This window comes from Plectrocnemia conspersa, unplaced genomic scaffold (assembly GCF_051122295.1).
Source record: "Plectrocnemia conspersa isolate PC_06_02 unplaced genomic scaffold, ASM5112229v1 ptg000006l, whole genome shotgun sequence".
NCBI classification, from domain to species: domain Eukaryota; kingdom Metazoa; phylum Arthropoda; class Insecta; order Trichoptera; family Polycentropodidae; genus Plectrocnemia; species Plectrocnemia conspersa.
Genome location: NW_028277170.1, coordinates 9,494,636 through 9,513,233, shown reverse-complemented (window position 1 = coordinate 9,513,233; position 18,598 = coordinate 9,494,636). Strand labels below are relative to the sequence as shown.

Here is an 18,598-nt window from a genome sequence, read left to right as displayed (position 1 = left end):
TCTGTGATCCTTTGTGATTGTGATTTTGATTTAAAAATTTTATTTTCAATCCCGGCAAAATGGACGAAAGAAATTAAGCCTTTTTCGAAAATTGTTTTATTCATACCTATAATTAGTGTAATATAAATATTAGGAGTGTTATAACTGTGTCAATATTGAAAAATTGTACCTAAATTTGTAACGTCATATTAATTTTCGCTTTATTTAATATTAATTGTAGACAAAATTTCAAAACGTACTTTGCAACATATTAAAATTCAATATACTATGTGTTTAAGAAACTGATGAATAGTCAGTACTAGTGTACCTTTTATTTTAATTTATTGGTGATCCTTGCATAGTCCGGGTGCTTTTCACCCGCTGCATGTCTTTACCCCTGGATACATAATATAATCAAAATCTCAGTATGTCCTAAATACAATAAGTAAATTATTTCATTGTTTGTACTAGTATTTTAATCCCGGGGTTGGCAACCTGCGGCTCTCAAGCCATCTGCAGAAATATTAAACGTGAAAATAAAACTAGCGCAGTCCAGAATTTTATTATGTAATATGATGATTTATTTATCACCATAGAATCTATGTTACTTATCACGATACCGTTTCATAAATAATATTTATAGACACATTGTTATATCACTCGTCAATCGTCAATTATTTCAGTCCTTTTTTCATTTCAAACTTCGCATAACTTAATTATGTTAATTTTCCTAATATTTATATCATTCGTTTTTTAAATCGTCGAGATACTCATATTTTACTCTTATGTAATTAAAGTTTCCGACAATTGTTTTAGACAATCAACCGTTTTTTACTTTACATTTCCCGTCTACAGAAGGATATCTCCATATTTATTCCACGTAACCCTCTTGAGTCTTTTGTGTCACTAACACTGTTTATTCCTCACCGACACTCTCCTTGCTTCGAATATTTGCAACTGGCTTTTTATTTTCAGTTAAATCGTATCCATCAATATTTTTTTTTTGTTATTTTAAGTTATTTTATATCCTCAATAATGATTTAAAATTAAGAAAAGTATCAAATACTGCTTTATTCATGACAAAGGCAAGGCGAATTCATTTATAGAAATATAAGTAAACAATGCTTTCACAAACAATTGTGTTCGATTACATACTTTTATGCATTTAAATTCCTTAACACCATAATAAGGCTATCCACCTTGGGGCTAAATTTAAGTTGCAGTAATCCACTTGAAGTTAGCATATATAAGAGCTCAACTGAATAACTGGTCCCTTCTTATTCGTCTATTATCTTGCCAATTGAGTTAAATAAACGCACTGCAACAAGCACTCTCTTGAACGGAGAAATTTAACTAAATGACTTTTACATTGATAAACGCTAGTATTTCTTGTTTTTGTAACCATTCGTTGCATGTACCAACATGATCATTTAGATATGTTTATTAATCATAAAATAAAGGCCAAATTATTTTAAGGGATTCAAGCACAGTACTAAAATATAAAATGTTATCGAAAGCCTAAATTTGTCAAAATGTTAAATAAAAAAATGCTAATCATTTTGTCTGAAAAATAAAAATGGACCATTAAAATATATGTATTACTGTATGGTTTAGAGATTGCATTATGATTATTAAATGTTTGTGAAAAATCAAATAGAAGCTGTTTTCAAGTTCTAAACAGAAGCCCTTGACATGTAAATTGGTACTTACAAGTCAGTCTTTAAATCGATTTTGGTGGTTTTTATATCGAATCGGTCAACGCAATATGAAAAGTTTCACGAGTGCAAATCATACATTTGATATGTAAAACTTTTTAAAGAGAAATAATGTATAAATATAGTATTTCTGCTGACAAATAACTAATTCGCTGAAAAATAAAATATGAAATATAAACATTTTAAATTACTTTGAGATTATCCATATATTTTTTCAAAGCTTATTAATATGAGTTTTGGTTAAAGGTCTTCCATTACGAAGACAGAATAAGAGAAAAATCTTACAGACATTGAATTAAATGTCTTGTATTTATAATATTCTAATCTAGTGTTTTCTAGAACGCTTGTTCGTAGTGTCCTTGAATATTTTTTTTTATGATTATTATTTTTTGTAAAGTCATAATGGTCAGATTTGTAATAAAAAATAAAAATAACGGTCGAAAATCTTGATACGATTTATAAAATACAATAGTAAAATATTTCTATATCATATTTCCTATTGTTTTCATAGTTAAAAAGTGATCAAATGTTTTATTCTCTAAATGCTGCAAAAGCATTAAACTTACTACAAAGTATATATTTATTTTTCTTGTAAAACACTGTTTTTTATTATTATATTATATTAACGTTAATTGCAAGATAAAGAATATAAGAAAATATATAGGTGTAAGTATAAATTGCTGGTTTATAACCATTTTATAGTTTACAGGGGTAAATTTAAAGAATAATTAAGACTGATAGTATAATAATAATAAAATATAAGATATATTAATAAAATAAAATTAATAAATAATATCTTATCACTATACAATTATTATTTTTGTTTTCCTTTAAAATTCTTCTTATTTTTCTTATTAGTTCTCTTAAAATTCATTAATAAATATTTTAAGTGTACTTCCTGTATTTTTCTAAATGTATATGTATTAAATTTGTAATTTTAATGTATCAAATTGTAATTGCAGAATGAGTTCTTTTTTAATGATGCGGATTTACATGTATAAATAATAATAAAAAATTGCTTTCATATTAACTATTACACACACACACACACATATTATTTTAGTTTTTTTAAGCTTTCGAGACAATCGTTTTTGATGATATATATATATATATGCATAAAAAAATATTGACGATTTATAATAGTTTTTGTTTTTCATATTACTTCCACGGTCTATTGAAGATATTTTTGCAGTATATAAAGGGTGGCTAATCCACCCCTGGTGTATGCATAAGTATGTATGTTAATAAAAGGGCACTGAATTGATCATATTACGAATTTAATCAAGTATATCATATTACTATCATTATAATGAGATTTTTAGTTATTAAATAAGTTATTATTACACAACGGATAAAACATACTGTTAATAAAATACATACTTTTGTACATGCATAGAACATTCAAGCACAATATCGATTGCGAGTGAAGCCCTTCGAGAAGTAATTACACTAAACAATAGGTCAAGGACAATATTCGCAGTTTTATTTAAAAAAAATAATGATGATTTTTAGTTGGATTAAACTATAATAATAATTTATTGTGGATTTTCAAGTACCCAAATAATTTAAATACACGTTAACATACTGTCTACTAAAAAAATGGATGAATTGAATATTTTTATTTTTATCTGTAATGAATTTTATTACAATTATAGTATTATGAGGCTGTTGATATTGGTAAATATCAGTCTCAATGTATATGTGCTTGTCTTTCTTTAACTTATAAGGCTTTCATAAGGCTCTATTTTTTATAGTCTGAAGGTGACCCTTTAAAAATTTGTCAGTACATCCTCATATTGTGAAGCATAATATTATATATGGCTTTAAGTATTTAACTTGTATAACGTTACAACTGTTTTTTTTTACTATTTATATTTTACAAGTTTTTAAACCAAATTACATATTTCATTAGAGATGAAGTCGTCTAAATTACCATAAAAATTAAGTTAATTTCAAGTGGGGTACCAACTGTGTAGAATTTTAGTGTGCTTATTTTTTGTGTTCGCAATTTATTTTACTAAGCTGCTAAATAAATTACAGTCGCTTTAAATTATGGTATGTGTTTATTAATACATTTTTAGATAGTATGCTTATCGGTTATTAGGGCAGAAAATATATAAAAAAACGTTTAATAACCATACTTCGGATGTTTATAACAGAGGGGTTTAATATCATAATAGTCAACTTGTTGATATTGGTTGTCCTAAACCCACACGATAGTAATATAACAAGATAATTATAACGATCTTGAAACTATACACGAGCATTGTGTTGATAATAATATATTTACAAAAATTAATACATAAATTAGGAGCTATTTTTTTTTCAATTCTCTTCCCTCGTGGAAAAGTTACATCGATTATACTGCATTGAAATTTAATAAATTGGGGCAAGCTTGTTAAGCGCGAAGGGTGGAATATTACTTCTCTTAGCTACACAATTACTTATTATATTATATAAAAGGGATGCTAAGTATTTTAATCGTCGACAACCGGTCGCTTGCGAATTATTTTATAGTAAACAATATATTAAATAGTTGGTTGTTAAGAATACTAATTATGTTCACCATCGTCGATGACGACACACAGTACTGCGTTCGTAGTCTGCTCACTTTCACAATCAGCGGAAAAATACGAATACATGCTTAAATCACTCATTGGGTAGAAAATAGGGGTAAATTGGTATATACATATATTTGCGTTTGGGAGCCAAGTGAGTGGGAGTGAAAGTTAGAGCTGGGTAATTATAATATGGAAAACAATTTATTATTTTAAGAAATCGCAATTGTTATTGTTTTTCCTATAACATGTTTAACATAGGCTGGCTTCCGTAAAATCAGAGAGTCAATAATCCACAGGTTTTGGGTTCGAGTCCCGCAACAGACTCAAATTTTTAATTATAAAAATACGTTGTAAATAAAAACCAGCACAATGTATATTTAAATAAAATATATGTTTTCTTTCAAAAATAAAAAAAGGTAATTTATAGAGTAATAACAATAAGTTTTACTTATATGTATGTTTATAAACGAATTTTTTTTAATGCGATGAATTATCTGTCTATCAGCACAATGTTTATTTAATTATGGTGTTATCAATGAAAGAACTACTAGGGTTTATTTTTCATAACACAACTAATTTCTAATTCATATATTTTTTAATCGTCAACATAAAATTAACAATAGCTGTTTTTTGTCTTTTGATCTGGATTAGTGTTACCCAAGCATTTTCTGAGTGAGGAACCTTTAAAATATTATACTATTTTAAAGCAATATACGTACAAATATACTGATGAAATAAAAATCATATTATATTATTATTGTACAAAGAAAATTTACAGTACCTATTGCAAATAACTTAAATTTTATAATTTATTGAGAAACATAAAGTTGTTTCTTTTTACATATGTATTGTATTCTGTGTCTTATAGCTGACAAACTAACATACAGTTACTCTTAACTCTTTAAAGACGTTACCATTTTATTGAAGTAAGAGCAGAAAAACCTATTTCAGATATGTATATATGTGGTTGAAAATTGTAATAATACATTAATAGTCATTTACCTATGTTATTATTATTATTTAATTACTTGATATTATTTGTTTGGCGAGGTAAGGTACTTTACTTTTATTAAATGTATTTCTAAGCCATATAAGTTGATAAAGTAATATAATTATAATTTTTTGACATTACTGTAAAATGTTTTTAAATAAGAGGAACGGCTTTTTCATATGCTACATTTTCCATCTAATAAATGATTTTTCTACATGGAAATTTTGTGCTGAAATGCGCTAAGTTTATCAATCGAACTCTGCTAAAGTCAAAAATATCTGCTAAATATGCTTAATAAGCATTATAGGTTTGATTATTGAGGAACTTGGATAATTCGTTCAATTTTTTCTGTATAAACTCGTCTTGCAGTTTATACACACGATTACATACTCTTCTTCTTGAAAACCACAAAAATTTCGTGTGTAAAAAAAATGTGTCACGTGAGCTAAATCCATACTTATACACATATATTTCAAGATTCATGACTTATGCTTTGGTATAACATAATTACCCATTCGCACAACCTTATTTAAATAAAATAATTTAATCTTAACCTTTCGTTTTGGAAACTATTTTTTTTCTGTGTAAAAGTCAATGCGTTTGAATGATATTTGGATTAATTTGTTTTGATTTTGCTACAAATCCTTTCACGCTTCCAACCATGGTAGATGCACAGAAATTTCAGCACAGGTACTGCAGGTTCTAGATTAGAGTTCAAAGTGTCAAACTCATCCTGGCCCTAAGTTGTAGACAACAGTTCCATACAACAACAAAAATTGTTCATTTATTGCACCGCTGTCAAGGAAACGAATAAATGCTGTAAGTTATTGTTGGAAACTGAAATCTGTATATTCGATCACTTTAAGTGAATCTCTAATGTTGTTTTTAATGTCAATTGACATATCAATAAATCTAATAATAAATAAATAATGCATTCTGAAGAAATGCAGGGAGCTACGGTTTCTGACGCATATCTCACTTGTCCAAACTAGAGTCTCCAATTACTCGAACCATCAACTACACGAGTATCGAATATTAAAATTTTAAAATACTCGAGTACTCGAGTACTTTCGAGTATTTACCAAATGTACCAAAATAGCTATTATTCAAATTCGTGCACATATAAATAAATAAATAAAATACTTAGTATGTTAATTTTTACAATTATTTTAACTTCACGAACATACTTTTTAAAAACAATAATGCAAAAAGTGTCTCGAATTTAATATTACTGCTAACCTTTGCTTTTATTATTCCCGTTATGGAAAAAACCCTTTCCGTTGCTGTTGATGTTGGTCTTATTGTCATTAACGCGTTGGATAAGGATTCTAATTTATATCTGTTCGCTTTTTATAGATATAAAATTTTTTGAACTCTCTTTTTATGTTCTCTTCTTTCATTCCCTTCTCTGCTTTTCTTTTATTTCCTTCGACTATTGACAAAATAGCATTTTGTAATTCTTCAATAGTTTTTTTTTCTTAACAATATACAATATTCTACTCCTTCTGATTAATGCGAAGAATTTAAATCTATATCCTTCGAAGATGTATTTGGGTGAATCCCTTTCACTCTAGAGCTAAACGGTTCACAAAGAACTGACTTTACTTTAAATGCCTTTAAAACACACAATTGTTTTGATTTATATTTTAAGCTGAGGGATCAGTATAAACAATTTACAACACTTTACGCTACAACTGCATAGTCATAAAACCTAAAAATTTTTTTTGTTGATATTTCATATTGTTCATTGCCATAAATTAGATAAGTCGGGACTGTCGAACAGAAAACACAAAATAAATTTCTCAGTCGTACCCACTAACATAGCCGACGACCGGAACTATGCAACTATGGAACTATGAAAATATTATACCTGATAGTAACCGCTCTAACTCGGGACTTCGGGCATAAACGCCAAATAAAAGCACGACGTTAACCTTTACCGGACCGAGTTAAAGTTATTTTTGTTTCTGAAATATTTCAAAATTTTTTAATTTCGAGTATTAATCGAGTAATTTTCAAAATACTTGATTATCAAGTACTTGAAAAATAGACAAAAATACTCGAGTATCGAGTACTCGATTACTCGAATTGGAGACTCTAGTCCAAACGTATCTGAAAACTGTAGCGTAGCATAAACATGTTGTCAGAGCCAGAACTGGAGAGAGGAGAAAATGCGCTTTGGAACTTATCGTCTGTGTCACACTTTGATTTTATGTAAGTACGACATTTCCAGAGTATTTTTCCAGTTCATATTTGAATTTAAACAATAACACAAATATAACTAATTGTTCATTATTTTTCGCGGAATCCTTACAAGACACACGCGGAACCCTATAATGTCGTGGTTCGAGGAAACACCTCTAAATTGAAAAATGAATATATTTGTTTTAAATTATTTTTTTCTTAATTATTCGAGACACCCTAAAAACGCTTTTTGGTATTTATTTTGTTTATTGTTTCGATTTGTGCGTCAGAACTTGCTGACGTGGGCGGTGGGCGGTTTTGGAGGAAGCCCAGCCCGGAGGGCGGAGACTCACTAATTTCTGGCGCCCACCTGTAGCGTAGTGGCAATATTCAGTAGACGCCGGAAATAGCGTTAAAGCGGACGCTCCTTACTTACTAGTCGCAACCGTTAAAGTAATCTAAAAAATATACAGAGCTATTGCCACGATGAACTAGTAAGTAAACTTTTATAATCGAAAACTGAAAAATTAGGTTGTAGAATATTTTCTATTTTCTATTAAGTAAAATAGTATTACTAATACACTAATAATCCACATTTTTTATTAACAAGCATCTACCACCACTTTTTTATTCGTGTTTCTTATATTTATATTTAAGTGCTATTTGAAACTGAAATTATTATTATTATTATTGTATTTGAATATATCAATAATATCTCATTTACAATATCCCACATATATTTTCTTATACACTTAATCACTTAAACATGTTTAGTTTATCACCATTACTTTTGTCATTTGTTCGATTAACATAATATTAGATGAGAAAAAAATACGTTAAGTTATAATTTAAGTACAATTAGATAAAGATCTGGTACCATTGATATGTGTTCTTCAGCCATATATTTAAATTGAAGATTGTTTTTATTGTAATCTTCGATACACGATTAGTGGGTTAGTGTGGTTAAGCTAAATATTTTTTAGTATTTTCTGGTAAGAAAATGACAATGTTCTTTGATTGTTAGTACTTGAAGGCAATAATGAAATTTATTATGATTAGTATAAAAAGGTGTATTATATATGATTTGCAGTTTTGAAAATATAATATTTTGGAGGCCCTTCAAAATTAAAAAAATTTTTGGACAAGACAATAAAATCAAGGGTAAAAAATTAGTGAATTCGGTTGATATATTAGATGTCTAAAATACGCGCTATCTGGTAATTAATGTTGAGTGTTGCCAGTCTATTTAGTCGCTCTTGACTCATTGTCAATTGTAGAAAGTTCCATATGTTTAGGAATCCCATGTCGATAATTTCTTTAAGTATTTCTGCCGGTTACGCGCTTAGTTAAAAATTAGCAGTACTAGTCATTATACAATATTATTATTAATATAAATAATTTAATAACTAATATAATAATACAATAATTTTCATATTATTCTAGCAATAATTTTCATTTAAAAACTATATTTTCTTTATCCATTTCATAATATATTCACAAAACTTGTAAATTTAAGAAATTTATTAAAATCAACGGGTAAATAATAAATATACTATTTAAATGTAAATAATAAATATACTATTTATTATTTAATAGATAATTTTGTCAAAAACGTTTCAATGGAAATATTATTCGGCAGATTTTTGTCATTTAATCGCTAATCGCTGATTTTAATGTTTTCTAAAGTTATTTTATATTTTTAATTAAGTAAAGTCAATATTATCTTTTTAAATATTTTTATATAAATATGATCAATATTATCTTTTTATATTTCCTTTACTTTAATTCAATATTGAAATTTGTTTAATGTAACAACATCAGTATTTTCAGCAAAACTGTAGATATAAGATCAAATTAAAATTTTGAGAAATAATTTTTAAAAGCAGAAATATGTGTTTGTGCGTCAATTAAAATTTAAGCTACTAAAATTTAGAGCCACTGGTTTTATTGCTTCTAACCTTGCTGACCATCTTGTTATTTAAATGTTGTGTTAGTAATAGTGCTAAATGTTGTTTTAAAATATCCTATCTTTCTGGACTAAATAAATTATATATTTTGTTAGATAGTACAATTGTACAAATAGAAAATGCGTGCACACCATTATACTTTTCTATCGTAGCCTTGTCCCACATACTTTTTATAATAAAACTTTAATCCTGTTTTACCAGAATAATTATCAAAGCATATAGGACGTGCTTCAATTGCAAATTTTAATTTGCTGAACTTGACATAACGAATAAATAATGTCGTTTGTTTCAAATGGGATGTATCTGGTGTCGCATCATCAATATTAGCAATTTATTTAGCCTTCTTAACTTTTTCAACGAGTAAACAAACCGCAAATATTAATAAGCTCGTTTTACATTATCGTTAAAAAATAATAAATATTCTTTTAAAAATGCTCCACTAACTTTGAGTCATATTAGTGGAGCAACTTCAACTAATCCAAGAAAATTACCGTTATGCGAACTTCCAATGCATGCATCAGATCCAAAAAAACGATATCTTTCATCTTTTGATGTCTATCAGAGAGAAAAAATATTATACCATATATTGGTATAAGATTTTTCCAATGTTTCGTATGGTCATTAGCTTTATTTAGAAGCAAATTTTGAATTACTTTATCAGTTAAGGCTCTTTCTTCATTTTTTTCATAAAACATAAACTCATAATATTGAAGATGGTATGTATAATTTTGATAGAAATTCATACGAGATCTATTTTTTAAGCATATTGAATTATCAAGTAGAGGGCAGCTGCCTCTAATGTCCTTTCCTCTTTCTGATTGACCCTGCTACACTGGACAGGCATATTATGTTGTAAAATTATGTTGTAACATGACAGGTGTGAACCGAATGCGTTACAACGGGGTAAATCTGTACCAAATGGGTAAGTCAATCAATCAGACAATGAATACCTGCAAGTAAGATAATAATAAATCTATATTAATAAATATAAATTAATATGTGTAATTAAATTTATATCCATTTTGGATCGGTTTTTTTATAATAGTGCATTTTTTATAAATAATTTTAGTACCGCTGTCGGGGCTCGATTCCGTAACCTCAGAGTAACTAGTTATATGTTAAAAAGGGTCTGATTAATTATTTTTATATTGAGATTTTATTTTTTGTGGCAATCACGATCTTTATATTTATCATTGGTTTAAGGCCCGCAATAGCGGCAAGCCCTTTAGAGCGTAGATACAAAAGGTGTTTATTAAATTTAACATTCTTGAGAAACTCCAGCTGGAATTTTACGCGTTCATTATTTATTTTGATTTTGCTTCCGACGGGAATCGAAGAACGGACCTACATGACGTAAGTCCAAGTATTTTGCCATTGCGCTATCACCGGCCCAATGTAATTTTAATGGATAATATAAAATTTTCAAAAAAAAATAAATGCAGCGTTTGAAAAAACGCTGTATTAAAATTTACAAAATAAAAAATTGCTGTCCAATTGAATATCCATAATTTTTTATCTGGATTCATTAAAAAATCCACACTTAATAAAGTAAGTAAGTAAGGCCTGTTAGGTCGCTGGTTTCCCACCCCTGATTTTTTTTTATAAAATTATCTTTCGCGCTTTTAGAAAAGTAAAATCATCGATAATTCTGTATATATCTAGCAATGGTGTTACTTTGCTTTCAATCGAAGGTATAAACAAATTGCTCAGTCTGCGCTCGTGTCATTTAATAGAAATATTTTAAATGGTTTATTTTTTCAAATTTTTCATCTAAAGGCGGGACAGTTTTTTACACTGACTATCTCACTTAAAAATTCATTCATATTTGGATCGCAAAGTTCATAAAATATTTACCTAGCTTAGTTAGCGATAATATGTTCGAACCAGTAAGAAAGTCAAAACGTCATATTCCGAAGTTTTTCAAATCTCCAGCTAAGTTTATGAAAAAAAAGTATTTTATCTGTAAGATTTTTAATTTTGATTTTTTTATAGGACACTGCTGTCATTAAAATGTTCTAATATCTGATTTTTTATAGTTTTTAAAAAATTTAATATCTATTTTTTTATAGTACATGAATTACAGTTGCATTTTGTAGAAAATTAGGTAGCAAAATTTATATTGCTTAATTTATATTATATAAATTTGGAGCGAAATTTGGATAATTCTTTTGACATCTTGTAAAATAGTTTATTTTTTAATATAAAGTTTGTAATATAGATGCCTACATTTTTTACTTTACGATCGCTCTTAAAATAAATTTCATTAGAAAAAATAATTACTAACGCGAAAACAGGCAATTACGAAATTGAATGGAATATATAAACACAATGACTGAAATAAGTGAAAGTTTTTCTTGCTTTATAACAAATTTCTTTTCTTAAAAACATGCCAATTAACTCGGTTTTAAAGCCATATTTGAAATGAATATGCTGTAATGTTTAAGGATTCCTTTAAATAATTAAATTGTTTACGATACTTTGAAGGTTAACCCCAACCACACCGCTCGGGTTAAAGCGATATTGTGTATATTTATACAGGTGAACACTTATATAGGCGTACACTTTAATTAACTCTTATAAACATATTCAATTAAAAAACAGTCAACGATCCCCACAATTAATTGTCTACCTATACCAGTCGAAAATTAATTTATCAAAAGAAAATAATATAAGTTAATTGGATATAGAAATTGCTACAAAATGTATGTGTTATTTTGTAAAAATAACACTTTTTAAATACAAATCAATACTATTTATTCATCAGTTCGGTTATTGTTTGTGTTATTTACCATAATCTATCTTATTTAAGTTTAGAGGCAGCTTCTATTTACCATATAGCAGATAAATTATCTGATATTGATAACAAATAAATCGAACTTAAAATTACGGAAATTGCGTTAAAATAAAATCTATCTATGTCGTTTTGAGATAAAAAACGATTCTCAAAAACTCTGCGTTTAATTAAATTACCTCTTAGTCATTTTAAATAAGAGATGACTTATAATTATTTACTGCATATTAAGTGGGTTCATGGCAATGAGCCCAGTTTTAAAAATTAGTAAAAATATATGTCAGAGAGAGGCAGTCTTCTTTAAAAGCCGGGTCAGAAGAAGCATCAAACCTCAAAGATCATCAATAATACGTTTTCGGATCGAATGGCAGCTATCTATATTAGAAGTGTAGTGGTCCACGGGTAGGGGGGGGGGGGAAGAGGATCAGCTGACTGAGGTCAGCCGACGAATATTTTGTTACTGATTAGCCAGTTGTGGTTCTTCGTACCAAACTCCCGACCTATTAGTCGATATATATTACAGCTTGCAATCCGTAAATTAAAGAAGAGGAAAGAGTCTTAAAATAAGTATAGCCCCATTAAATAGTAAACTTTCGTCAATATTATGGTGCAATATTTATGCAATGGCGTCATTCTTTCTGTGATTTTGCTTTCTAAGCAAGTGTGAATTTTATTTTAAAATAAACTGTGACTTATTAAGAATAGAATGTCATTTCTCTTTTTTCGTGAGAATATTGGTTTTAGACTAGTATTATTTAACTATACCTAGGAAAATGTTTATTTTTATCACAGTGTTCCCGTGAGCTCTTTTATTTTATGGTCACACATGAATAGCACTTTAATGTTATATCATGTTTTTATTCATTCATTATGTTTATTTTTTCAATATAATATCGATAAACAAATATTTCTTTATCATTATTTATATTACTGATTATAATTTTAAATTTGATCAATTTGCCTTTGAACGAAATTACAAATTTAAAGTTATAAAGTCAAATTCATTGTCGTTATAGTGAATTGCCCAATCTGATTATATGACCCGTTATCCGGTTTCAAACCAAGCAAAATATACAAGCTATTAGGAATGCATTTATGTTATAATGCATAGAAGTTGGCGTAAGATTACCGAACATTAAAATAAACAGTTCTCACTCTGCTTCCGTAAAGCGGTTATAAAATACAAGTTAAAAAATATATAATAAATACATTTTTTTTATAAATAAACAATATACACTTTTTGTATTATTAAGCTTTTCGAAACCAACGAATGACAACCACTGTTTCAAAATATCAATTTATAATAATTTTGAAACGAGCGGAGAAGACATTCCTTCATATTGAATTAACCCTTTGTCTACACGCGCACCTGCTAAATTTTGTATGACCTTTAGCGCTAATAAAAAATAATTTCATGGTGTAATTAAGTAAAATTCTTCATTTTTATGTATCTTCATTTTTATGTATCAGTCTTCTTCTACATTTAAAGATTTTTTTTCTTGGATTTTTTCCGCTTTCGGAATTAATAAATATACTTAAATGTCTATAGTTTCAAGTTAACTGATGAGCATATTATTATCAGGGCTTCCAAAAATTCAGCTCGGCATCCTTAAGTGCTTTCTCGTTAGCGAGCTAACTTTTTGTATTTTTATTTTTATGTGCCAAAAATAATATACAATACTTGTAGACAGAAAAATTTAAGTTGACTAAAGAAAATAAAATCTTTGATCGCAAACTATTATATAAAAAGTTAATGATATATTAATGCCACTGTATTTTGATTGTCAAATTCCTCTGATTTTTATATAACCTATGTCGAACAAATGTGCATTAATGTGTCCGTCTATTTATGTAATGTACATATATTTATAGGGTATAATATATACACTAACGTTGTTCGTTTATACATGTAATACGGTTGAAATTCTAAAACGTATTATGCATTTGCTTTATTGATTGGAAACATTTTGAGCAACGGTATTTTTATATTTTATATTCGATAAAAAAATAGAGACAATAAAATATTAAAACAAATTGAAAAAAAATCTACTTAAGAAAGTTTCCTGTGATGTTTAGTTACTATAAATTGTATAAATATAATAAATACTGGGTTCAGATTTTAGGTATTTTTTCGTAGTATATTTATCTATTGATTAAATTATAATATGTACTCATTGGGTGCAGCAACGTTTCTTTTGAGTTTGCAGGGTTAAGTACGTTATATTTTTGGTATATAGTTAAATAATAACTATTGGATTATTTCTTTGATATTCAAGTTTTGTTTGAATTTTTAAAATTTCTTTTAATTTTTGAAAAAAAATATGATGCTGATGTCAAGTTGAACATTTGGACTCGGAATCGGTTAGTGGTAATCAAGATGACAGAGAAATATGGATTTTAATAAATTTCATTAGATTCATCGTCCTTAAGACGTCGACAATCCAATAATTTCACAGTAAATTTTTGGCCTATTAAATGACAATGTACTAGTAAACAGAATTAGCAAAATGTTTGCTCAGTTTGAAGTATATTTAAAGTACCAAATCGGCAATATGCTTTCATTGGCATAATCGTACTCGAAAATGAAATAGTCCCATTTTGCTAGCTATTATTCAAAGCAGCTATGTCTTGAGATGTGTTCAATAATTTTATAGTCAGATACGTTTCGATTATAGGGAGACAAGACAAGAAAGCTTTGAAGCTTCTAGCAGATAAAAAGAAACCAATAAGATGTCATCCACAACTGATGTTACGAATGATATTCCAAGTAACCCGCAGGATGATGTATCACCAAGTTTGCATTTGAGTAACATGTATGTACAATAAAATAGAAAATATAAAAATACATTTCGTGTTGTGTTTGCGATTAAATTGCATATTAATACATAATTTATTTTAGGTTTTTTTTGTATTTCATATTTGTTAAATTGTTATTATTTCTATTTGTTTTTCAATATATTATTTGTGTCTACAAACTATATTTTTATGTAATGTTAAAACATATTAGTGACATGGGTTAGATGTGCAAGCGGAGGCCAGCAACAGTCGTTTCTCCGCTAGAAGCGATTTTTCGTCCTTTTGTGGTCGTTCGCCGATGTGTTTTTATTTTATTTTTAGCAACTAAATTAGATAAAAAAAATTTTAACAATAAATAATGATTATTAATATCCAAAGTTCACCAATTTAATTTACACTTATTTTGCCATGTGTAAAATTTTAAGCAGGCTGATTTTTCCTCCTTCTAGATTTTGTTTGTAGTAGTGTAGCCTTTTTTATTCTTTATTTTTGTTTATAACGCCCCCATATGTACATTCACCGATCCCCATTTGCATCCGAATTTACTGTCGCCACCACACAGGGTCACCCAGCGCCCCCCGAAAGAGGGTGATTTACCCCACTTTGGAAATCACTGGTTTATCGCAACAAAGTCCATTATAGGATTTTAAACGTGATTATGTATTATCATATTACACATGTACTATATGATACCTACATTCGATTATTCCGAATCCAATCCATCGTATTTTCCATGGTTTAGTTCTGTCTATTTTGTATTTCGTTAGTTCGTGGCTAAATATATTTAATGCTCTGATGAGAATGTTTCTCTGGTCATTTATCCGTTTTTGTGTCAGGTTGTCATATAATCAGTCCTGCGTATATTTCTGTTTAAGATTTCGTAACATTGTTTTTTTGCGGATATGGTTATTAGCCCTACGCTCAACCCTCTTATCGGAGGGATATTTCACCCCTGATAGAATTTTCTAATGGAATTGAGAGATCCGGATAAATGACCGATATTTGTTGAATATTTTAAATATATATACGTAACAATGCAACTATGGATGGAGGTGGTAGCTCCTGACCATTTAATAAAAATACTGATCTTAGTTTTTTTGCTAGTTATGTTTCTTTGTAGCGCTATGAGTGCTTCTCATTCTAATATAAGTGGCAGACAACTTGAATGTTCCAAGACATCCCTAAAAATCTCATTGCTTACAAATATGTCACAATTAGGGATTCTGAAGTCTCGGGTTTTTTCGATTCCCGGGACTCGAGACCCAAATTTTTAAAGTCCCGGGATTTCCCGGGACTCGAGACTTTGATTATTTATCGTATAATCATGAAAAAAAATTATGTTAAAAATTAACTTATTATTATTAACTTTAATTAACTTATTATTATTAACTTTAATTAATTTATTATTATTAACTTATATTATTTGTGTTATAGGTACGATAGGTGAAAATTTATCGAAACAATTTAAAAACACTTTATTCGATATTTATTTAAATTTAATTTATTACAATTTTTTTAATCGAAATATTTATATCAATATTAAGTTAAACCCTTTACTTTTGTAGGGAAAAATATGTTTTTAAAAACACCAAGGCGTTTAATGATGAATCACATAGCCTGTTCCTGGTTTTTGTGGCAAATATTCCAGATGTAGAAAAAACTCTCTCGCTTTCTGTAGATGTTGGCTTAATTGTAAGCAATGATTTGAATAAAAGCTCTAGATTCGGAGTTTGCTTGATAGTTGAATCTAATATCTGAAACTTCTTTTTAAAGTTGAATTTTTTATTTCTAGTCATTCAAATATTTTGGTGGTTCGTGCGACAGAGTTGTGTTGATTTCAAATATTTTTTTTAAAAGGAAATTAACAATAATTTCGGAAGTTAATAAAGTGGAATCTTGACGACTTAGAGCTTCAACTGCCAGTTTTATAGGAGTGAGTACTTCACAAATATTTTCCAATACGTGAATGTTCGATTTATTCCAAATTTGGCCGATGCCAAGATCAATTAATGATTTTCTAATGCAATTTCGTAACTTTCAAAATCTCGAGATCGTGGGTAATAAGAAATTCCATCTTGTCTTCATATCGAGACATAAATTAAACTCGACATCAAATTCGCTCTTTACATATTTTTGTAAAATTGCACTTCGGAAAGTCTCGAGTCCCGGGTTATTAATTTTTAAATTCCCGGGACTCGAGACAGTAAAAAATCTTTAAATTCTCGGGAATAAATTCCCGGGTTGTCTCGACACAGAATCCCTAGTCACAATTAGCGCCTTGCAACTGTTTATAAAGTACATGTATTCCAATTCATTAATAATTACAGTCAAATAGCGTTGCTTTCAGCACCTGCAAAAATATTTGAAATTATATTGCATAAATATACTTTTAATAGTTGTAGAAATATGCTTTTTAAACAGCAACATAAATTTCGCCAATCTCGTTCCATTGTGATTAAATCTATATTTTTTTTCTGTTTTTGTAAATTATTAGATTATGGCGTACAAGTGAATTTTGTAAAGTCGTTTGATAAAGTCAATCAAAAATCAAGTATAAAAACTCATTTTCAGAACGATATGATATCTCTATTGAAGTACTGCAAGAATCCAACTAAGGTCTACTGTGTTTCTATGGCTTATTAATGATTGAGAGACGGCAACGAATCATTCATTTTTTTACTATATGTAGACCACTTAAAAAATTTTAAAAGATCGATTTCGGATTTTTATGACCTACAGGAGGATTTTAATTCTTTATAGAAGTGGGCTTTTTAGTGTCATGCATTGTCACACAATTTAATTCTCAAGGTCCAAGATGCCGAAGGAATACTATTAACCTCTCGGTTGTATATATTCTAGACATGCCCTTCTTTACTAAGGATATTGGTGTGACATTTGAGAAGCCCTTGAAAAGCCTGACATTGCAGAGACTCGCAACAAATCGATAAAGATGCTCAGTTTATCTGGAGAAGAAATATTTTAATAGTCCATAGTTTCTTAACCTTTTTACATCCACGGACCACCAAAAAAATCAAAAAATGTTTTGCGGACCATCAACATTGGAATAAAATAATAAATATTTATATAATTGATTTTTTATTCAAAACAATTAATTTTGCAACACAGTATGCTGATATAACCATATTTAAGTATATTAAAACAGTCAGTAACAAGAAATATAATTTAAAAATCCATAAAATACAGCATAAAATTCGATTGCTTATCGAAATAATAAAAATCAATTAATATATGAGTTTTCAGTATTATTTATAGATCTTCCAGAATTCCTATAGGGCTATTTAGAACAATTCCTAAATAGCCCTATGCAAATACAATCGAATACAGAACAGATGTGAAATTAATTTTATTACTTGCGGCCCACCCAAAAATCTTCGTGGACCACCGGTTAAGAAACTATGTCCTAGTCTACGGCTTTCTAAAAGCTGACTGTTAAGTCAATGCAATGAATTGCGGCTCGAAAAAGTACAACCCAAATTCCTTCGGTATTTATACATGAAGAAATACGAGTACTATCTATCCCTGTTTCCATGAGCTTTTTTTACTTTTTATCGCACAGATGTATTTATGTAACCGAACACCTTTGGAGATTGCCA

General features: G+C 28.5%; 1 protein-coding gene across 8 annotated transcripts in view; it reads left to right on the top strand.

Annotated features, from left to right (window-relative positions):
* The window catches only part of cyc (basic helix-loop-helix ARNT-like protein cyc), a 52,181-nt gene that overhangs the window by 10,759 nt on the left and 22,824 nt on the right, over positions 1-18,598 (top strand). For 5 of the 8 annotated variants that reach the window (XM_088187558.1, XM_088187557.1, XM_088187556.1 and 2 more), the window contains exon 2: positions 14,864-15,001. The exons of the other annotated variants lie outside the window; for them this stretch is intronic. In XM_088187558.1, coding sequence (XP_088043684.1) covers positions 14,919-15,001 — 83 coding nt within the window. In that variant the 5' untranslated portion in view covers positions 14,864-14,918. The remainder of the gene's footprint in view (positions 1-14,863; positions 15,002-18,598) is intronic. 8 annotated transcript variants of the gene reach the window in all.